This window comes from Quercus lobata, chromosome 7 (assembly GCF_001633185.2).
Source record: "Quercus lobata isolate SW786 chromosome 7, ValleyOak3.0 Primary Assembly, whole genome shotgun sequence".
Taxonomy (NCBI): domain Eukaryota; kingdom Viridiplantae; phylum Streptophyta; class Magnoliopsida; order Fagales; family Fagaceae; genus Quercus; species Quercus lobata.
In genome coordinates, this window is record NC_044910.1 from 25,281,957 (window position 1) to 25,302,209 (window position 20,253).

Below are 20,253 nucleotides of genomic sequence, written 5' to 3' on the forward strand. Positions count from 1 at the left end.
TAAATGCTCAACGTTACTAGATTTTTAAAGCAACGCAGCTTCTAAAGTCTTGTAGACACAGTTAAATATAATTATTAATAACGCGATGTGTTATATTATGTTGTGTATGCTAGAGTGGATGCGGAATGGGAAACATAGAATACGAACATCGAGAACACGAGGGTTACGTGGTTCAGCCTTGTCGGCCTACATCCACGGAGAAATCCCTTAAGGGTTACATCTTTATTATTTAAGAGTGTAGTACAATAACTTGTGTTACAATGAGCTATAACATGAGTATATATAGGCTACTAAACCCTAGACTACTAGTACAAGCAGGACTGAGCTTGGGCCTATTACATTGGGCTAATATATCTAATATATCTCTAACACCCTCCCTCAAACTCAAGGCGAAAACTCGATGAAGGTTTGAGATTGGATAAGCATGAGAAAATCCCTTGGAGATGCCTTGAAGAATGCCTTTGAAGAAACCACAATGAAGAATGTGCCAATCGACCAATTTCAAAGTTTCAAATGAAGAAACGGGGTCCAAAATTGGAATCTACACAAAAAACTGAGCAAGATAGGCCATTTTCGGAAATTTTAACTTTTTGTCAAAAGTCAACGCAAAAGTCAAAGTCAACGATCAAAGCTTACGAGTCAGAACCGGGTGGTCCGGGTCGGGTCGATCCGGGTCAACGGTCAGCTAGGTGACGTGGTGCTAACGAGGCGACACTGCTGACGTGGTGCTAACGAGGCGACACTGTTGACGTGGCTAGCTGATGTGGCTAGCTGACATGGCTGCTGGCGTGGCTTTTTCTGACGTCATCAAATGACGTCATGGATGACAGCATCACAGATTTCGGCACGTGGCAAGCGCGTGGCTATTCCATCGACGTGTGGAGGAGAAGCCAGAAACACAGGTGGCGCGTGCAACAGAGGTTGAAAGCCATATTTCTTCCGTAGGCAGATCGATGGTCGACATGGCCGATAGGACGGCGCGTGTGGCCAATGGATGAGCTACACATGAGGAAATCATGGCAGTGCGTGGGAAGGATCCTGAAACGTAGGCGGCGCGTGTTGGCATGTGTGAACGCGATAGACGGCCGAACTTCTCGAGTTTTCAAATCATTGAGCAATGAGGCCGACATGGCGGCGCGTGTGGCTATGATCTAACTGGGTCTTGAGATTTTTTTTTTTACAGCGCGTGAGGACGTTCCGAAGCTGTTAGCAGCACGTAAGCTTGCTGTTGAGGGCCAAGTTTCTAGGTTTTTGTCACGGGAGGTCGTGGAGCACGTCTATGGTGTTGGTTTCATCAGGCGAAGCAAGGATTTGCACAGATCTGAAGAGTTAAGTCACGGCTTTGCTTGAGTTTGTGGATCTTGGACACAGCACTGAGCCACGATGGCTGCGAGATGCCGTGGAGTCTAGATCCAGCAGAGAAGCATGTGTGACTTCTGATGGTGGTATGCACGTGATATTCTTCTTTGCTTGCTAGAGATGTTTTGTTTGATGCCAAGAATGAAGTTTGGCTCTGATACCAAGTTAAATATAATTATTAACAACACTATGTGTTATACTATGTTGTGTATGTTAGAGTGGATGCGGAAGAAAAAAACATAGAATAGGAACATCAAGAACACAAGGGTTACATGGTTCAGCCTTGTCGGCCTACATCCACGAAGAAATCTCTTAAGGGTTACATCTTTATTATGTAAGAATGTAGTACAATAACATGTGTTACAATGAGCCATAACATGAATATATATAGGCGACTAAACCCTAGACTACTGGTACAAGCAGGACTGGGCTTGGGCCTATTACATTGGGCTAATATATCTAATATATCTCTAACAGACACCAGAGTTTCCAACTATTCTCCAAAAATTTTCATATATGCCTACATATTTCTCAAAAATCTAAAAAGTGCATATTAGAGGACCTAGCTATCAGCAAGATTTTCTGAGCTTAAGGATGGAAGAACGATTCTGCCACCTTCTAACTAAATCTCTTACTACACAATGCTCCATTATAATCCAACCTTGAGACAGTAACTCTCCAACATAGCGATCTGAATTCTCTGTTCTTGAGTTAGGAAAAAAAAACTAGAAGCTGCACCCTACAACTTGCACTTGCATCTAAAAGAGCAAACTTAGTAAGCTTGTGAATACATGATAGCTAAAAGAAGTCTACTTTATACTACTAAAAGAAATTTCTCCAATCCAATGGTAAATAATGCGATCAAGATTGAATGATTTACAGGAATAACCTTCATAAAATATTTAAAAATCATGACCAAAAGAATCTTTTTCATTTTGAAGTTCAAAGAATATGAGACAAGCTGACCCAAATCTAATCATTTCAAACCCAAACGAATCATTAAGGAATTGAAAAATCCATCTCTACAAATTTTCTACAGATATATAGGTCACCACAAAGAATCCACTAATCAAAACTAGAGGTTACAAGTACAGAGGTTACCCAATATCACGAACTGTAGAACCAACTGAACCTAGCTCAACTCTAATCCGTCCGGATTGACTTTGATTGATAGTAGACTTCTTTGGTTAGCACGGATATCCCATCAACATAGCTAATGGTTGCATGGATCTCCTATCGATGTGATTGACTCCCTACAGCAATTCTGGATTGTTGTAGTTGATTAGTACAAAATTCTTTGCAGCAACATGTTTCAATGATGAACCAGAAGTAGCTTGGTACAATACCCTAAGGGCACAAGGGTCGTAGCAATTTCTCATTGATGCATGTCTGTGTTATGTGTGATGACGACTCTAAGAAATAGTTATTAAGTCGTCTTGAAACACTTAGTGCACGAATTCCAAGGTTGCCACGTCATCTGAAACATAATTGGAATTCTGTTAATACGAAGCTCAATTGATCAGTCTTCTATCAAGCTTGTTTTCGAGATTTAAGCGACCTCAATAGATCGGCTGCTATCAAGCAATCAATTAAGACTCAAATACATTAACGGTGCGCTTTGACTCAGATTTTCCAACACATACAAAATATGACCCAAAACACTTTGAAACTGTGATAAATCAACCAGTTAATCTAACATAAAAAACTCAGCTGCTGTAAAGATGTTTGGACCAATGGCTGTCAATCAACCAGTTAATCTAACATTATGGTTTCACATTCAAAATAAATAGTGAATAGCAGAAATGTTTGTTTTCTACAAGAGAATCATCGATCTATTAGCCAGAATTCAGACACATTTTAACCTGATTAAGCATCCACTTAAAGCCAACTGCCACAGAGCATTGATTTTTCGAAGCACTACTGAACCAATCAAAATTGTAAACTATATCTAGAGTTTGTATAATTGAAGAAATATTGTTCCTCCTATCCTTAACAGAGAATATTTCCCCATTAGAGCTTACATTAAAATGACTATTCAATAGGTCTCAAACCACCCACTTCCTGATCTCTGCATTGATACAATGGCAAAGAATTGTACAGGATTATGTTCACACTCTGCCCTGGTGTGGACGCTTAACCGTTTGAGACAGATGGAGTATATATAAATGCCACAGACCATTGCAAACACCAAGATCACCATCCTTAATAATAATAACAATGGATATTTCTTTAGAGGCTTTATTATGAGAGTATCTAGTGACCAAAATGAATGGTTTCCTTCTTACCCTTTTTCTTTCTTTAAAAACTAGTTTTAGTGCCACGGGCAATGCCTAAGCTATAAACCAAAAACAAAAAACAAAAAAAAAACAAAAAAAAACAAAACAAAAAAAAAAAAACAAAGAGAATGAGAGAGAGAGAAGAGAGAATTAAATTCAGCAACAACAAATCAATCAACAAAATTGTGACATCATTATTTACTTTCCTTCCTTTCGTAGCAACCAACAAAGTTTATTAAAAAAAATTAATTAAAAAAATGAGAGATAAAAGGGGAAACTACCTGTCGATGGTCTCTGAAACAAGCCCAAGTCAGCCTCGCCATGGCTCATCACGACCACCACTTACCACCATCTCCGATGGTGGCTTCTTCTAACCAAAAACTCTTTCTCTGTCTCTCAATCTCACTTCCCTCCCTAGATCAAACCCCAAAAGTATCAACTTTTCTCTCTACACCCGATTCTCTCCAAACCCCAACCCTTGCTCTCTCTCTGATCTGGGTCTAAAAAGGACTCATAGGTGTGTGAGCGTTTGGGGGTTTTGGTTTCCGACGGTGAGTTACTGCTTTTTTTTTTTTTTTGGCTGATGGGTCTGAGTTGGGTATGTTGGCAGCGGTGATCAACGAGGTTGAGGGAGACGCACAGAGCAAGCGTGGATGTTGAGAGAGTGGTGGAGGCACAGTCGTGGTTGAGAGAGAAAGAGAGAGGAGAGAGAGTTTAATTGAAATTCAAATTTGGTAGCTGAAATGAAAAGAGAAAGGGGGAGAAATTGAAATCTATAAGAGCACTCACAGTGAGGAGCTAATTTGTCATTTTAGCTACCCAAACACTAAAAACACACCATAAAACAAGGGAGCTAATTTGTCTGGTTGGTATAATTTTTTGTTTCATTGCTACAGTGGGTTGCTAGAGATAATAGCCCACGATAACTAAGAGGTATTTACAACAATTAATTTTTTAATCACACATGCTCAGCCCTTCCACATGTGACTCAGTTTTTAACCCTATCTCTCTTCTCATTCTCTTCAGTCTTCATCACACAGAAACACAGCCTCTCTCATGCCCCACCGTCTCTCTCACACTCAGCCTCTTTCTCACGCAGAAACACACAGCCTCTCTCACGCAACCACCAAGGATGCCACCATCAATTTCACTTCCCCAGCCCACCCCTCTCTCCCTTTCGCCCAACCTTCCCTCCGCCTAGACCCCTCGCCCTTCGCCCAGCATCGTGCCACCATCAATTTCACTTCCCTCTGCCGAGCTTCTCCCCTTCGCCCAGCGCCGTGTCTTCTCTCCCCTATGCCCAGACCAAAGCCTCTTTCATTGGGTCCATGGATTATTTAGGTAAGGTTTTGGTTTGGGTTAGGTTTGGGTTAAGGGGTTTTGGGTCACAGTTTGGTTTTGGGTATTGCGTATTAATCGAAGAAGGGAGTGCTCCTTACAGGATCAACGACAAAGCGTTTCAGTTCATCGAATGGCAGGTCCGTTTCTTAACTTTTCTTTCATTTTGAATTCACAAATAGTTGCATACTTGCGATTGTTTCTTCTTTTCTTTATGCTTTAACTCCATGCTTGATCAAATTTATCAAAAGAAAAAAAGAAGGAAAAGATTGGTGATAGTGCAACACAAAGCTGTTGATTTTGATTTATTGTGTTATAAGAAGTTTATTTGATTTGCAGTTAATTTTGCATTTAAGAAACCGATTTTGATTTGTTGTGTTAAGAAGTTTATTTGATTTGCTGTTAAATTTGCATTTAAGAAACGGACCAATTGTTTATACACTTACGAAAATTAGTTCTCTCAATGAGCATTTTCTTTTTTCAAGTGAAGGAATGGATAACAAAGTGATCAAATTTTCTTATGTACTTAGAAAACTCATTGTCTCATTTTATAATCTCATATTCTTGGAGATTTGGGTCCTTTGTAGGAGTGTCTTTAATAAGTAGATTGTCTCATTATTTAGTTATGGACTCACAAAGTGCCTTACCGTTGTACACTAGTTTCATAGAAGGGGACATTGATATTGACTCACCTTTGTTGGGTGTATCCCAAAATAATCCAATGCTTGTTTCTAACTCTTCACCTAAAATTGAGACCATCACCACTAATAAAGGGAAACGGGGTGTCAACTTTAGTGTAGATGAAGATAAATTACTAGTATCAGCATGGCTCAATACTAGTCTCGATCCCGTGCATGGTAATGAGTTGAAACAACAAACTTTTCGTCAAAAAATTTGACAATACTTTTGCAATCACAATGCAACCGGCACCACATGCACTCCTATCTCCCTATCAAGTCGATGGAGAATGATTAATAAAGAGACAAGTAGATTTGGTGGGTTCTTGGCTTCACTTGAAGGTTTGCATCAAAGTGGCACAACTGAACAAGATAAGGTAAATGTTAGGGACATATTTTATGTAATTGGCTAATCCTATGACAAAACGCACTTTACTTGTAATTGGGTATATCTAGGATGTGTTTAGTACTTCAAGAAACAAGTATTCAAGTTAAGTACTGAAACCATACAAATCTGACCAAGAAACAAGTGAAGAAAGTACTGTTCTTTAAAGCTCGACAGAAGTCTTGACAGAATCTTTTCTATTAAGAATTAACATTGAAGCTCGACAGATTCTCGACACAAGCTGTATTTGTCAAGAATTACGAAATCGGACTTTTTAGATCTGATTACACGCATATTCCTATGTACGTATGTAGGGTTTCTTTTCTCACAACCCTAGACATATATAAGGCTTATTTTAAAAGCCGTCACACATGCATTGTGTGACCGAATGCAGAAAAGTAACCTAGTTAATTATTCTCTCTGAAGAAGATACTACATCTTTACACCAAGGGTTTTGTGACCAAAGAGCTTCCTGATCTTCATTGTTGATGAACTGAAAAACTTTGCAGCCAACAACCTCTTCAAGTTGCTGGAGTTAGTCACGTACTGAGATCCGTGCATCATTAGTTAGTCACATACTGGGATTCGTGTATTGAACGGAAAGATTGCCGCTACAATACAAGTCCAATTGGGTATTGGTGTAAGGGTTCAACTGTAGGTTAATATTTTGAGATAGGCCAAAGGGTTTGGTTAGATTCCTTATACTTGTAACCGTTTGTGATTGATAATAGTGGATTCTTGGGAGTAGTGACCTTAAATTCACCCAATTAGGTTTTGTCTCGGTGGTTTTCCCCATTCGTAAACAAATCATCCGTGTCAAATTTATTTTCCACTACATTTAGTATAATTTGTGATTTGTTTGTGCTACCATGCTATTGCAAGTCATTTGACTAATTACGCTATTGCAAGTAATTTGACTAATTAATTAATTTGTAAAGGGTCAATTCATTTTAACCCAACAATAAAAATTTTATTGCAATAGTGTGCCTTGTTAGATATTCACCAATAGTTTGTGTAGATACTCATCATGTTCTATTTCTTTGGATTTTTTTAGATTGAAAATGCAAAGGCTATGTATAGAAGGACTTACAAAAGATATTTTAATTTTGAGCATTGTTGGCTCATGTTGAGGAACCAACCAAAATGGAGTATGCCTAAGGAAAAATCGAGAATAGTATTACCTCCAACTCTGGATTCAATACCTATTGCCGATGGGGATGACGTGTCCTTACTTGATGACACTACCACCTTTAAGAGACCAATAGGTAGGAAGGCCGAAAAGGCCAATCAAAAGAAAAAAGTTAGTGAGAAAGATGTTGTAGAATATTTGGCAAAGAAGATGAAATGTATTGAGGAGTCACAAGAACCAGAAAAAGAAAGTCTTCGCATCGAAGTGGAAAGGGTTCGCTTGGAATAGTTGAGGGATAAGGAGAGAATTCCATTGGAAGAATTGAGGAATAAGGAGAGGGTTTGATTGGAGGAGGAACGAATTAGTATTGAACAGGAGAAGCTCTGTATCCAAAGTATGGTAGAGGATGAGAGAATTATGAATAAAGATACAAGTGGCATGTTTGGAGCACAAAAACTTTATTATGAACAACGCCAAAAGGGAATCCTTGCAAGACAATCTCAAAGCAAATAGTTTGGTTTGCCATATGTAAATGATGTCTTTGATAGACCTTATTTTGGTAGTAATTTATTTATAAGCATTGGTGTATTTTGTTATGTTATATAAACTTTTCTATGTTAGAAAATAGTTGATATATTTTGTTGTGGTAGATCAACTTCAATTATGTTAGAAAATGTTTGGTGTATTTTGTTAGGGAAGGGTTGATGTATTTTGTTGGGGAATATCAACTTTGTTATGTTAGAAAAGGGTTGATGTATTTTGTTGGGGAATATAAACATTTTTATGTTAGAAAAAGTTTAATGTATTTTGTTATCTTATACTATATATGAAAAATGAGATGTTGTTTATCATGAGTTCTCTCTCTCTCTCTCTCTCTCTCTCTCTCGACTGTTTGCATCTCCATTGGATGATGGGTTATGTTAGAACTTGTGGTGGAATACTTTGTATAATATTAGTGATACGGGAGCATCTAAGCTTTGTTAATTGGAAGATGTTGTTCTGCAGTTTTTATAACAGGTTGTTTAATGACCTTTGTTTGTTTAATGACCTTTGTTGTAGATTTAGAAATTAATGTTTTAATGATTTGGAGTTTGAGTTCAAAAACTGACAGTTTTTAGACCCCTTAAACAATTGATTAAACCTAGTTAATTAGCCAAGTTGTTACTTAGTCAGATTAACAAGTCTAGGTTATCACAATAATAAAGATCAAATCATGCAAAGCAGCGGAAAATAAATAACACACGATATGATCACCCAGGAAACCAAACCGGTAAAAACCTGGGGAGGATTTGACCTAGCTATCCTCAAGGTAAACTTGAATCCACTATCAGAAAGAATCGAAGTTCATACAAAAGGACTTACAAGCACCCCCGCTCGACTTCCTAATGCTACCAACCAGTAGAACTTACTGACACGACCACGTGCAAGCTCCGAATCTACAGACTCCTTCTTTCTTTGGATTCCACCAGCTACAAGCACCCCCGCTTGTGTATTCTTTAAGCTTTAATGGCAGCAACTGTTTTGATCATCAAGGTTTAGAGAATGTCTCTTCCTTGAAAACCTTAAGTTTGTGTAAAGGAAAGCTCCTCTAGATCTCACAAGAGATTTACACAAACCGCAATATGAGCAACACTAAAACGTGGTTAGGGTTTGCCTTTTATACTTAGGACAAATAAGAAACTCTAAAAACGTTTTAAACACATAGGGCTGAATGGGACAAATCTGCAAAAAAGCAATATGCTCGACATTCGATCGGTCGAGCCTAAGCTTCGATCGATCGAGCCAGGCCGAAAGCCATACTGCTTTCTGCTTTCCACTCGATTCCAACTTTACATTGATATACAACTTTGAGCTAGCTTTAAACACTTCTAAACACATTGTTTTGATCATGGTTTGCCAACATTACACATTAGAGTTCTAAAATACATAAAGTCCTAAACTTTAGAACCTAACAAACTCCCCCTTTGGCAATCCGTGACAAAACACAACTTAAAAACTCAAAGTTTACAACATGAAAAAACCCTTTACAAAATAATGCTCATAAACAAAAATTCAATCCTAACTACTATCCATCAGTTGCAAGTGTAGACAGCAGCTCAATTGAATCAACCTGTATATTTCCTGAAACACTAAACAAAATGCATAACCGCATGTGTGGAAATAATACAAGTAAACAAAATAACTTCTTGAATTCAAACAACACACAAATAAAGACATATATCAATGAATAACTCATGAATATAAATCAATAAGCAGTTTGAAACAAAAACAAATAAAGTACTAACAAAAAACACAAAACTCCCCCTAACATGAATATCTATCAAAAACAAGGAAAGAGCTAAAAAAGGTTAAGTACACAGTGAAGCACCTAGATACAATCTAAAAACTCCACAAGCTCCAACCAAAAACAAAAATCTCCCCCTGAAAGCAAACTCTACAAGTACTCCCCTTTTTTGTGACGGAATGCCAAAGGGCACACAAGAAATCCATCATCAAAAGGGAGGTGGTCCAAACTGCGCCAACTCCGCACGCAAGGCACAGATCTCATCAAGCACGTCCACCAAAATCTATCCTTGAGCCGCCTGAATGGTCAAGAGATGATCCAACGTGCGACGAATGTCTGAATCATTTGTAGCAGTCGGTGGAGGAACAGCAACATCAGCAGTACCTGAAGGCTTAGCAGCATCTGTACCTGTAGAAGAGGGAAGAGGGGGGACACTACTAAACGACGCACCTCTAGGACGAGAAGGAGGACCCTTCAACTGAGCAGCCCTCTGACGAAGAAAGGTGGCACCTATAGGAGCTATCACATGAACAGGCTCACCTGAAGGAAAACCATCTAAACCCAAATAGAGTAGAATCCTATGAATGAAAATAGGATGAAACAGCGCATGCCCTACGGTAGAACTCCTATGAACCTCGTTCAAAGAACGAAGGAACAAGTGAGGAAAATTGATAGACGCTCCAGAAGCTAAGGCATACAAAAACACACATCGCTCTAAAGGAATGGTGTGGAAGTGAGAGATAGGCCACACAGAATGACACGCAATCCTAAAAAGGAGATAAGCAGTCTCGGTAAGCTCAGCGGATGTGATCCGAGGATCAAAACCCCACTGGATAGATGACCCAGTGATGTAAGACATGACTACATCTAAAGAGGGTGACTCCTCATAGGGATAGACAGCATCCCGAACTACCGGCACCCCTAGAGCATCAGCCACCACCCGAGGGGTAATGGTGAACTCTACACCTCGTATCTAACTCCTAACAAGGGTGTTGGAATCATAGATGTGGCAAGAGAGATTCGCATAGAACTCTCTAATCAGGGCGGTCGGAGGTGGACGATCTATCTGTACGAGAGGCAACCAACCCCTAGACTCAAAGTTAGCCCTAATGGCCGGATTAAGCGCATCTAACACAACAGCTCGCTCAGACCAGATCTTACGCCTACAGATCAAGGTGTCATAGGCTTCTCTACACTTATCATTCTTAAACAGCTCTACTCTAGGTGGAGACTCAGAGGAAGTGGAAGTGGTCCTATTAGCTCTAGTTTTCCTAGGCATGGTGCTAAGAGAAGGATCAAAACACAGAGCGAAAGAACAAAAACCACAAAACAAAAACCAAGGGCAGACTGCAAGTTAGCACAAAAACAAAACAAATCAAAACCTATATGATGCATGAACAAATTAAAATGTCATGATGCATGTGCTAATGCAGTGAATTGAGTCAAAAAGATTCAAATTATAAAAATGGCTTGCACATAAAGGTTTTTAACACAGAAACCCCAAATTAAAGAAACCACTTGATCAATTTTTAAAAAAATTGACGAATTGATCATTGCACATGATAGAATAACAATAATAATGACCAATTACATCAATTGGAGAAGCCAATTTCATCAATTTAAACCTAATTTGACAAAATCCCCAATTCGGATCAAATTCAAAACCCTAGAATTTTCAATTTTTCAAAAACCACCAAATTGATCAAATTAAATCATAGGGAACATTAATAGAACATCATGGCATAAAAACCCATTGATCAATTACACAAGAATTGGCTTGAATCATCAAAAACCCAATAATTTTGAAAGTGCCGAAAATAGACATGAGAATGCATGAAAAATGCATGAAATCAAGAAATAAACTTGAAAAAGATGGGCAAAAAGGTCTTACCGGCTTCTAAAGACAAAAACCCAGCAAGAATCTTGAAGGAAAACGACAAAAATTGATGGTGGAGCCAAGTGCCAACGCGGAGAGAGAGAGGAACTTTGAAAAAAAATTGAATAGTGACTTTGAAAAAGTCCTATTCTACCTTTTTTTAAAAACCAGAAACACAAGTTTCGATCGGTCGAAAATCAGCATCGACCGGTCGAAACAGACAGAAGCTCCCTCTCTTAAAAAAATTAAAATTTTTAAAAATTTCGATCGGTCGAAAAACAGGATGGACCGATCGAGTCAGGCAGAGACTCACCAAATTTTCTGGAAAAACACAATTTTTGAAAAACAAAAAGATTTGACTCAAAGCTTTAAAATTTAAGACCAAAAATGCATGAGTATGAAATGATATGTTTTTCCAATCAAGAATTTTAAACCCAATATCCCCAAAAACAAAATTTTGCATTCTTCACAAATTTTTAAGCAACAAATTTAGTTTGCACATAATTCAAAGTGATTGCAAAAACTTGGTTGGTCAAACCATAAACACACACAATAACATGTACAATGTTTAGCAACGAGTAACTTGTATAGTGTGTGCGACTAGCAAAGACATGAGATACATGTGAGGTGATATGTGAATAGCAATCAATCACAAAGTCTACAAAATTCATCACACAGAATTTTAAAAGAGACTATCACCTAAAGAGTTACATCATATAACCCCCACATCTCCTAGATCATAAGCTTGCAATCATGTAATTTTCTTGTATTTATGCCTCATAATATACATTCCAATTTTAAGTTTATGTGAGTTTGGCATCAAGCCTAATAGTACACACCAATTAGATTTCAAGAATTAAGCACTTTTACCGAGGCTTCACCTTATGTTCTTTTTGTGCATGTGCTACACTTTCTCTAGCACAGAATCTTATGATATGCACTAAGGTGTTCATGATTGGCTAGTGAACAGTGGTGAGATGGTTATTTATGCCTTTCTCTAAAAGTTCAAGTCCAACATTTAAAAACATGTGACTTCAAGATTTAGACATAGTAATCAAAAAACCATACACATCTTTCCCACACAACATGCACTACAAATCTTCAACTAGTAGAGTGAAATAAATAAGCTCATCAAAGCTAAACAAGGTACAAACAACATATTATGTGAAAATAAATTGACCAACCTTGTTCTCAAAAACCAAGAAGAATAGTGCAAAATCAAAATGTGCTTCCTTTTTCCTTTTTTTTATTTTTTTATTTATGATTATTATAAATAAAAACACCTAGAATGAAATGCATGAATGTTATGCAATGCAAATCCTAGAGACAACAAGAAAAAAAACAAATAACAATGGTCACAAAGGGTATAGCAATGAAGCACAAGGACCATGTCAGAAAGACTCAGTTAGGTCGAGTCTTTTGCATCCAAAACATTTTAGATGCACCACGAGCATTGGAGTTCTTATTCACTTGAGAATGATTTCCAACTCCAGGATTAGAATAAAGGTTTAAAGCATTTACCAAATCACCAATAAGTACCATAGGATCAAGTGCTTGAGGCACAGGTACTTTTGGTTTGTTTGCTCTCTTTGCAGCTTGCAGCTTGTAGCAATTTGGACGTATGTGTCCAGTTTTTTCACAAAAATGACATACCCATATAGGTTTATCATGTGTCTTGTCCTTAGATAGGGTAGGCTTCTTAGGCTTAGATTCTTTCAGATCAACCCTAATCTTCCTAGATGGTGAACCTTCTAAGGGTTTAGCAACCTCACTCATAGGGGGTTTGACAGTATCACTCACTATCTCACTCGCAGAAGGTTCAGAGGAAGAAGATGAAGGAACAAACTTAGTGGAATGGGGAGCGAACACACAGATGCTATCAACATAACCTAAACCAGTTTTGTCAGAAGATGATTTTTGAACACTTAGCATTTGATCAAGTTTAGAACTAGCAGATCTAGCAACAGATAAATCAAGTTCTAAGGATTTAACTTTATCAAGTAAAAGCATGTTTTCAGTTTTCACATTGTTCAAAAGGTCATTAGTATCAAATAATTTAACAAGCAAATTTTTCTTTTCAAGCTCAAGAGATTCAATTTTCTTTAGGCCAAGTTTAACATTCATAGCATCCTTTGCAGCAACTTTGCAAAGTTTGTTATAGGCCTCTTGAAGATCTGCATCTTCAGAGAGTTCCCCATCAGAAGGGTTCTCTTCAACAGATATGCTCTCATCAACTACAGCAGTAGCAGTGAAAGCAATGAAGTTTCCATCCTCATCACAATCAGAATCATGATCAGAAACTTCACCATCACTAAGGATTACAGCCATAGCTTTACCCATAGACTTCAAATAGGTTGGACATTCAGATTTCAAGTGTCCATACCCTTGACATCCAAAACATTGAGAGCCTATAGAATTATTGGAAGTTTGACCTACTCTTTCTCTAGGTTTATCATTGTTGTTAACCTTAGTGGGATCATACTTCCTAAAATTTCTAGGTTCAGCAGTGTTTGTGCCTCTTACCTTTCTATTGTTATTCCTGAGAAAATTTCTAAAATTCTTGGCAAGATAGGCAATCTCTGTAGCAGAGAGCTCATCATCAAATCCACCACCATCAACATCATCAACTGACTTAAGAGCCATTGATTTGGATTTGGAAGTTTTGGGTAGATCTAACTCATAGGATTGAAGAAATCCTACAAGCCCATCAACAGGGATGGAGTCCACATCCTTGCTTTCAGTAATGGCAGTCACTTTAGGTCTAAAGTCTTCAGTCAAAAATCTAAGAATCTTCCTAACAATTTTAGGTTGATCATAGATTTCACCCAAGTTAAAAGCAGAATTAACAATATCATTCAGTTTAGCATAAAATTCATCAAAAGATTCATCATCAGACATCCTAATGCTTTCAAATTTTGAAGTCAATTGCTGCAGTTTATTTATTTTGACAGCCTTTGTGCCTTCATGCACAGTCTGAAGGATATTCCAAGCAGTATGAGCGATCTCAACATTCGAGATTCTCTTAAATTCCTCCATAGAAACAGCATTAAAAATTGCATTCATAGCCTTGCTATTAAACGAAGCTGCTTCTTTCTGAGAAGTTTGCCACTCACTAACAGGAGTAGTGGGCTTCTCCCATCCATATTCAACGGAATTCCACACCCTCTCATCAATGGATTTCAGGAAGGCTTTCAGGAGTTGTGTCCGTGTTCCATGACAACAGGGGTCAAGGATCAGCTCAAAGATCAAAAGATCAACAACAAAAGAGCTACTTGCTCTGATACCACTAGACAGTTTTTAAACCCCTTAAACAATTGATTAAACCTAGTTAATTAACCAAGTTGTTACTTAGTCAAATTAACAAGTCTAGGTTATCACAATAATAAAGATCAAATCATGCAAAACAGAGGAAAATAAATAACACACGATATGATCACCCAGGAAACCAAACCGGTAAAAACCTGGGGAGAATTTGACCTAACTATCCTCAAGGTAAACTTGAATCCACTATCAGAAAGAATCAAAGTTCATACAAAAGGACTTACAAGCACCCCCGCTCGACTTCCTAATGCTACCAACCAGTAGAACTTACTGACATGACCACGTGCAAGCTTCGAATCCACGGACTCCTTCTTTCTTTGGATTCCATCAGCTACAAGCACCCGCGCTTGTGTATTCTTTAAGCTTTAATGGCAGCAATTGTTTTGATCATCAAGGTTTAGAGAATGTCTCTTCCTTGAAAACCCTAAGTTTGTGTAAAGGAAAGCCCCTCTAGATCTCACAAGAGATTTACACAAACCGCAATATGAGCAACACTAAAACGTGGCTAGGGTTTGCCTTTTATACTTAGGACAAATAAGAAACCCTAAAAACGTTTTAAACACATAGGGCTGAGTTGGACGAATCTGCAGAAAAGCAATCTGCTCGACGTTCAATCGGTCAAGCCTAAGCTTCGATCGATCGAGCCAGGCCGAAAGCCATACTGCTTTCTGCTTTCCACTCGATTCCAACTTTACATTGACATACAATTTTGAGTTAGCTTTAAACACTTCTAAACACATTGTTTTGATCATGGTTTGCCAACATTACACATTAGAGTTCTAAAATACATAAAGTCCTAAACTTTAGAACCTAACAAAAACCTTTAGCATATGGAGTTCATATATTGGATCATAGCATGTTGTTTATCCTTCTTCTTCTTCTTCTTCTTCTTCTTCTTTGGCACTGTTAGTGAATTTATGGTTTTTTCCCCCTAATGTGGTGTATGCCACTTCCAAAGGTACATATACTAGTCATTGATGGCTTACACTAGTTCTAGAAACCCCCCCCTACTTGGATGTTCTTTTATTTCCCATATTCTTCATTTTATGGATTTTTTTTGAAGTTAAGTAGAGTACGCCATCCATCAATGGTGGATGCCACCTAGAGCAGATCCTTTAATTTAAATTTAATTTACATATATTATTTTTGTACAATTGTATTTTACTCATTTCGTGCCTAAGTGACTTCTTTTATCTTTTTTTTTTTTTTTCCATATATCTATTTTCATTGGAGTTTATAACTTATGCAAATAAAATTTTTGCATTCAAATTTTGGCTTGAAGGTTGTATTCATGGGTTGCTCTTTGTTTCGCAAACTTCTTTTTGATGACTCCGATGAGGATGAGAAAATCAAAGAAGTTGTCATGGATTCGACACCAAAACGTAAACATTGTTGCTATATCAGGCATAACCATTTGGCAGGCAATGAAAGGCTTTATCTCAACTACTTTGCTGACTCACCAGTATATCCTAAAAAATTATTTCAGAGGAGATTTTGGATGAGCTGTTCTCTTTTTGTGCGTATTCAATCTAAGGTAGAAGCTCATGATCCTTACTTTAAGCAAAAAAGAAATGGTAGCAAAAAGCTTGGCTTATCTTCCCTTCAAAAGATTACTGCTGCACTCAGGATGATTGTCTATGGAGTAACTGGTGATTTTATGGATGAATATGTGCGGATTGGAGAAACCACTGCTATGGAGAGTTTGAAAAAAATTGTTACAGTGGTGATAGATTTTTTCTCTAACGAATATTTGAGGAAGCCAAACAATGAAAACATTGGTAGATGGTTGGCCTATAGCGAAAGGCGTGGATTTCTAGGTATGTTAGGTTCAATTGATTACATGCATTGGAAATGGAAAAATTGTCCAACTGCATGGAAAGGTCAATATTGTGGTCATATTCGTGAGCCCAATATTATTTTGGAAGCAGTGGCATCATATGATCTTTGGATATGACATGCATTTTTTAGGTTACTTTGGTCAAATAATAATATTAATGTGTTAAAGTAATCTTTTGTATTTTTCGAGCTAGCACAAGGACGTGCTCCACTGGTTAATTATTCAATCAATGGTAATGACTACACAATGAGATGTTACCTTGCCGATAGTATATATCCAAAGTTGTCAACATTTGTGAAAACAATCACAGCTCCACAAGGACCCAAAAAAAAAAAAAAAAAAATTTATTTGCCATTATTCGTGGACCTGCACGATTTTTCTATCCTGAAACACTCCAAGAGATCATGAAAGCATGCATAATCCTCTATAACATTTTTTTTTTTTTTGAGAATGTAATCCTCTATAACATGATTGTTGAAGATGAGCGAGATGAAAATGAAGCGGTAGACTTTGATTATGAACAAATTGATGAAGTGGATAATCCTCCTATACAAGTGTCACGTGAGCATGCAAATGGATTTATGGTATTCAACCAAAGTCACGAACGCATTAGAGACCAACAAATTCATTCTCAACTCCAATCGGATCTTATGGATCATTTATGGCAATTACATGGCGAGTCGTAGGAACTTGGGTGTGTCGGTTATGGCATGTGAGTTTTTATTGTAATTTTATGTGAGTTGTGTATGTGGTAATTTTTGTGGACTACATTGGTAGTTTAGTGTTGCTAAAACTACTTCAAGTAATATGTTTGCCAGGTTGATAATTGATAGTTCAATCGGATTATATGATTTATGGTAATATGTTTTCCAGGTTTATAGTTTTTTTTTTTAGAATGTGCCAGGTTGATAGTTGATAGTTCAATTGGAGTATATGATTTATGTGATTTATGTAAGTAGTGTTGACAGGTTGATAGCTAGTTCAATTGGAGTATATATGAGATCATTGAGAAATTTTTCAAATGCTCCAAGCATGGGGCCCACATGTCTGTGAGAGAAATGTCTCATATGTTGAGTGCACATGATACATGCATGATAGTTGAAAAAACAAAATTAATAAATAACATTCATGGTAGTTGAAGTAAAAAAAAAAAAAAAATCGAAAAATATGATTTTTCATTTCAAAAAAAATCTTATTAAAAAAAATCGGGTTTAAAAAAATGTGCTCCCTACGTTCAAATGATCAATTGAAAATACCTTTGGAAACAAAGAATAAAGAAAACATAAAGAAAGATTAAAAATGTAATAAAAAAGTATATTTAAATGAAAAGCTAAAAATTTTAGATGTTTTAATGTTGAGTGTATTATAATGTAAGTTGTTAAAATAGATAAAATGTTTTTTTGAGTTGCTAAAAGCTATAATTTATAGCTCCTTTGCTGTGAATGCTCTAACATGTCAAAGTAATGAGCTTTGGATCAAATAGATGGATGAGATTTGTGCTATTACAACCCGTGCAATACCTTAGCTATTGCACGGGTTCTGTAGTTGCTGACACTACAAAACCCATTAGTTTTGTGCCTATCCGACTCAGAGTAAGTACTAAGAGTCTCTTTGGATACCGCTTATTAATGAAAATTGAAAACTGAAAACTGAAAACACTATAGCAAAATAATTTTTAAATGTGTGAATAGTACCATAGGACCCAATTTTAAAGAAAAATTTGCTGAAATCTGTACTTGTGGGTCCCGTGAATAATGCACGAGACCAACACAAAACACAAAACACAGCTGAAAATTTCATTCTCAGTGATAGGCCACAAACTAAATGACCCCTTGTGATAGAAATTAATTAATTAATTAGCCAAGTTATTAATTAATAAATTTATCATGCAAACGTGTGGTAGTACAAATAAGTCACCAATAAACTAAATATGCAGTGGAAAATAAATAACACAGTGATTTGTTTACGAATGGGGAAAACCTAACGGCAAAAATCCCACCAGGTGATTTTCAGGTCACCACTCCCGAAACTCCACTATTATCACAACAAGCGGTTACAAGTAAAGGAATCCAAGTACCTTACCAACCTACAGTTGAACCCTTACCCCAATACCCAATTGGACTTGTTCTGTAGTGACAGTTCCCCTTTCAGATGCACGACTCCCAGTACGTGACTAATTAATTGCGCGGATCCCAGTACGCAACTTCAATCACCAACTAAGAAGGTTGTTGGTTGCAAAGTTCTTCAGTTCATCCAAACGATGAAGATCAAGAAGATGCTTGGTCACAAAACCCTATGGTGCACATACACAGCAACTTCTTCAAGAGAAAGAGATGAACTAGGGTAAGAACTTCGTCTCTGGTCACAATTTGCTTGAACAGAGTTTGCTCAAAACTTGTGCAATTTGTGAACAGTTTGACGGCCCTTAAACTGATCCTTTTATATGTCTAGGTTTAGGAGAAAAGAAGGCCCAAAGACACATTCACAGATCCCAAGAAAATCATATTGAAATTCTGAAAATCTTAAACCTCGACAGACAGCAGGTGTCGAGAAGCTGTCGAAAAGGTGTCGAGCACACCGAATGAAGAACAGCTTCCTTAAACTTGATAGATGCAGCTGTCGTCCAGCTGTCGAGCTTTAATTATTTTGCACTCTGAATTTGTTTTCTTGAACAGACTTGAAAGCTTCAATACGTGATCTTGAAACAAGGTTTCTTGAAGTATTTAAAACATCCTAAATCTACCCAAATACAAGTAAAGTGCGTTTTGTCAAAAGATAAGCCAATTACATAAAATCGAGACATATGTTCTTAACATGTGAAACACATATGTCCTAACACTCAGTACCATCCAAACTCACACTAAGTTAAATAAAATACAAGTGTGAATAAAAATACCAGAAAAAATCTTATCATTACATCAGCCTACCATACAAGAGAGTAATCAAAATTATCCTCAATTTTATAAAAATAATATAACAAAAAAGACCAAAAAAAAAAAAGCACCATACAATTTCGCCCCGTTAGATACCAATAATAATAATAAATAAATAAATCCTCATGTGTTGTTGGGTAAGACGTGTGAATAAATCCAAACTTTTTTTGAACTGTGTAGTTGCTATTATTTTAATTAATTGGGAAATGGAAATCATGGTCAAGAATCAAAAAAGTCAAGTCAAACGCATCCACAGTCAAGAAACTCAAAGGAAGGGGGCCCGACCACTTCCCTTTGTCACAAAATACTAATAATTTTTAATCAAATCACAAAGCAATGATAGAGTAGAGATATCCCAAAATGCTTGGCTTAAATCCCCCTCCATTTGGGATAGAATTGAAAATAGAATATCTTGGAAAAAGTTGCTGCGTACGTGGTTGGCTCCTCATACCAGGGAAGTCTTTCTCGCACTGAACAAACAAGATATTCAAAACTTCATGGGATATAACTTCATAAAACAATAATGGTCACTTCATTCATATGCTGATTTCTCTGGTTGTACTTTGGATATGTCATGTAAAGATCACTTGTGTACCCTTTCTTATTTGTTAGCCTAATTTAAGGTGTAGTTTCAGCAATTGCATATAGTTACAAGCTTAAAAAAAAACTTCAAATCAAAAAGTATAAGAAGTACTGACGAATATCGGTTAGAGGTCGTCCAATGTAAGGACGACCACAACTGTATCTAAGTCAGGGATGAGACAAACGATGAAAGGCCATCTATATGAACAAGACGTACCTATTTGTATTAAAACCAGAAGTTAATCCCATCAGGCCA

General features: G+C 37.2%; 1 protein-coding gene across 3 annotated transcripts; it reads left to right on the forward strand.

Moving 5' to 3' along the window:
- The first annotated feature begins 4,515 nt into the window (after positions 1 to 4,515).
- Positions 4,516 to 17,348, forward strand: LOC115952574. 3 transcript variants are annotated; one of them, XR_004083468.1, is made up of 2 exons: positions 4,516 to 5,113; positions 16,963 to 17,348. XR_004083468.1 is itself a non-coding variant. In XM_031069746.1 (2 exons), exons 1-2 carry the CDS (start codon positions 4,964 to 4,966, stop codon positions 16,597 to 16,599), a joined length of 822 nt encoding a protein of 273 aa, XP_030925606.1. In that variant the 5' UTR covers positions 4,522 to 4,963; the 3' UTR covers positions 16,600 to 16,948. The 3 variants fall into 3 exon arrangements, 2 of the variants coding, with proteins under 2 accessions (XP_030925606.1, XP_030925607.1); XM_031069746.1 differs by lacking the exon at positions 16,963 to 17,348 and adding an exon at positions 15,928 to 16,948 and having other exon boundaries at positions 4,522 to 5,113; XM_031069747.1 differs by lacking the exon at positions 16,963 to 17,348 and adding an exon at positions 7,090 to 8,072 and having other exon boundaries at positions 4,542 to 5,113.
- The last annotated feature ends 2,905 nt before the right edge of the window (positions 17,349 to 20,253 follow it).

Coding starts and splice junctions, on each gene's coding strand:
- LOC115952574 (XM_031069746.1), top strand. CDS start 4,964: ATGGATTATTTAGGTAAGGTTTTGGTTTGGGTTAGGTTTGGGTTAAGG. Junction 5,114..15,927: donor TTCAGTTCATCGAATGGCAG/GTCCGTTTCTTA, acceptor TTTGGCTTGAAG/GTTGTATTCATGGGTTGCTC.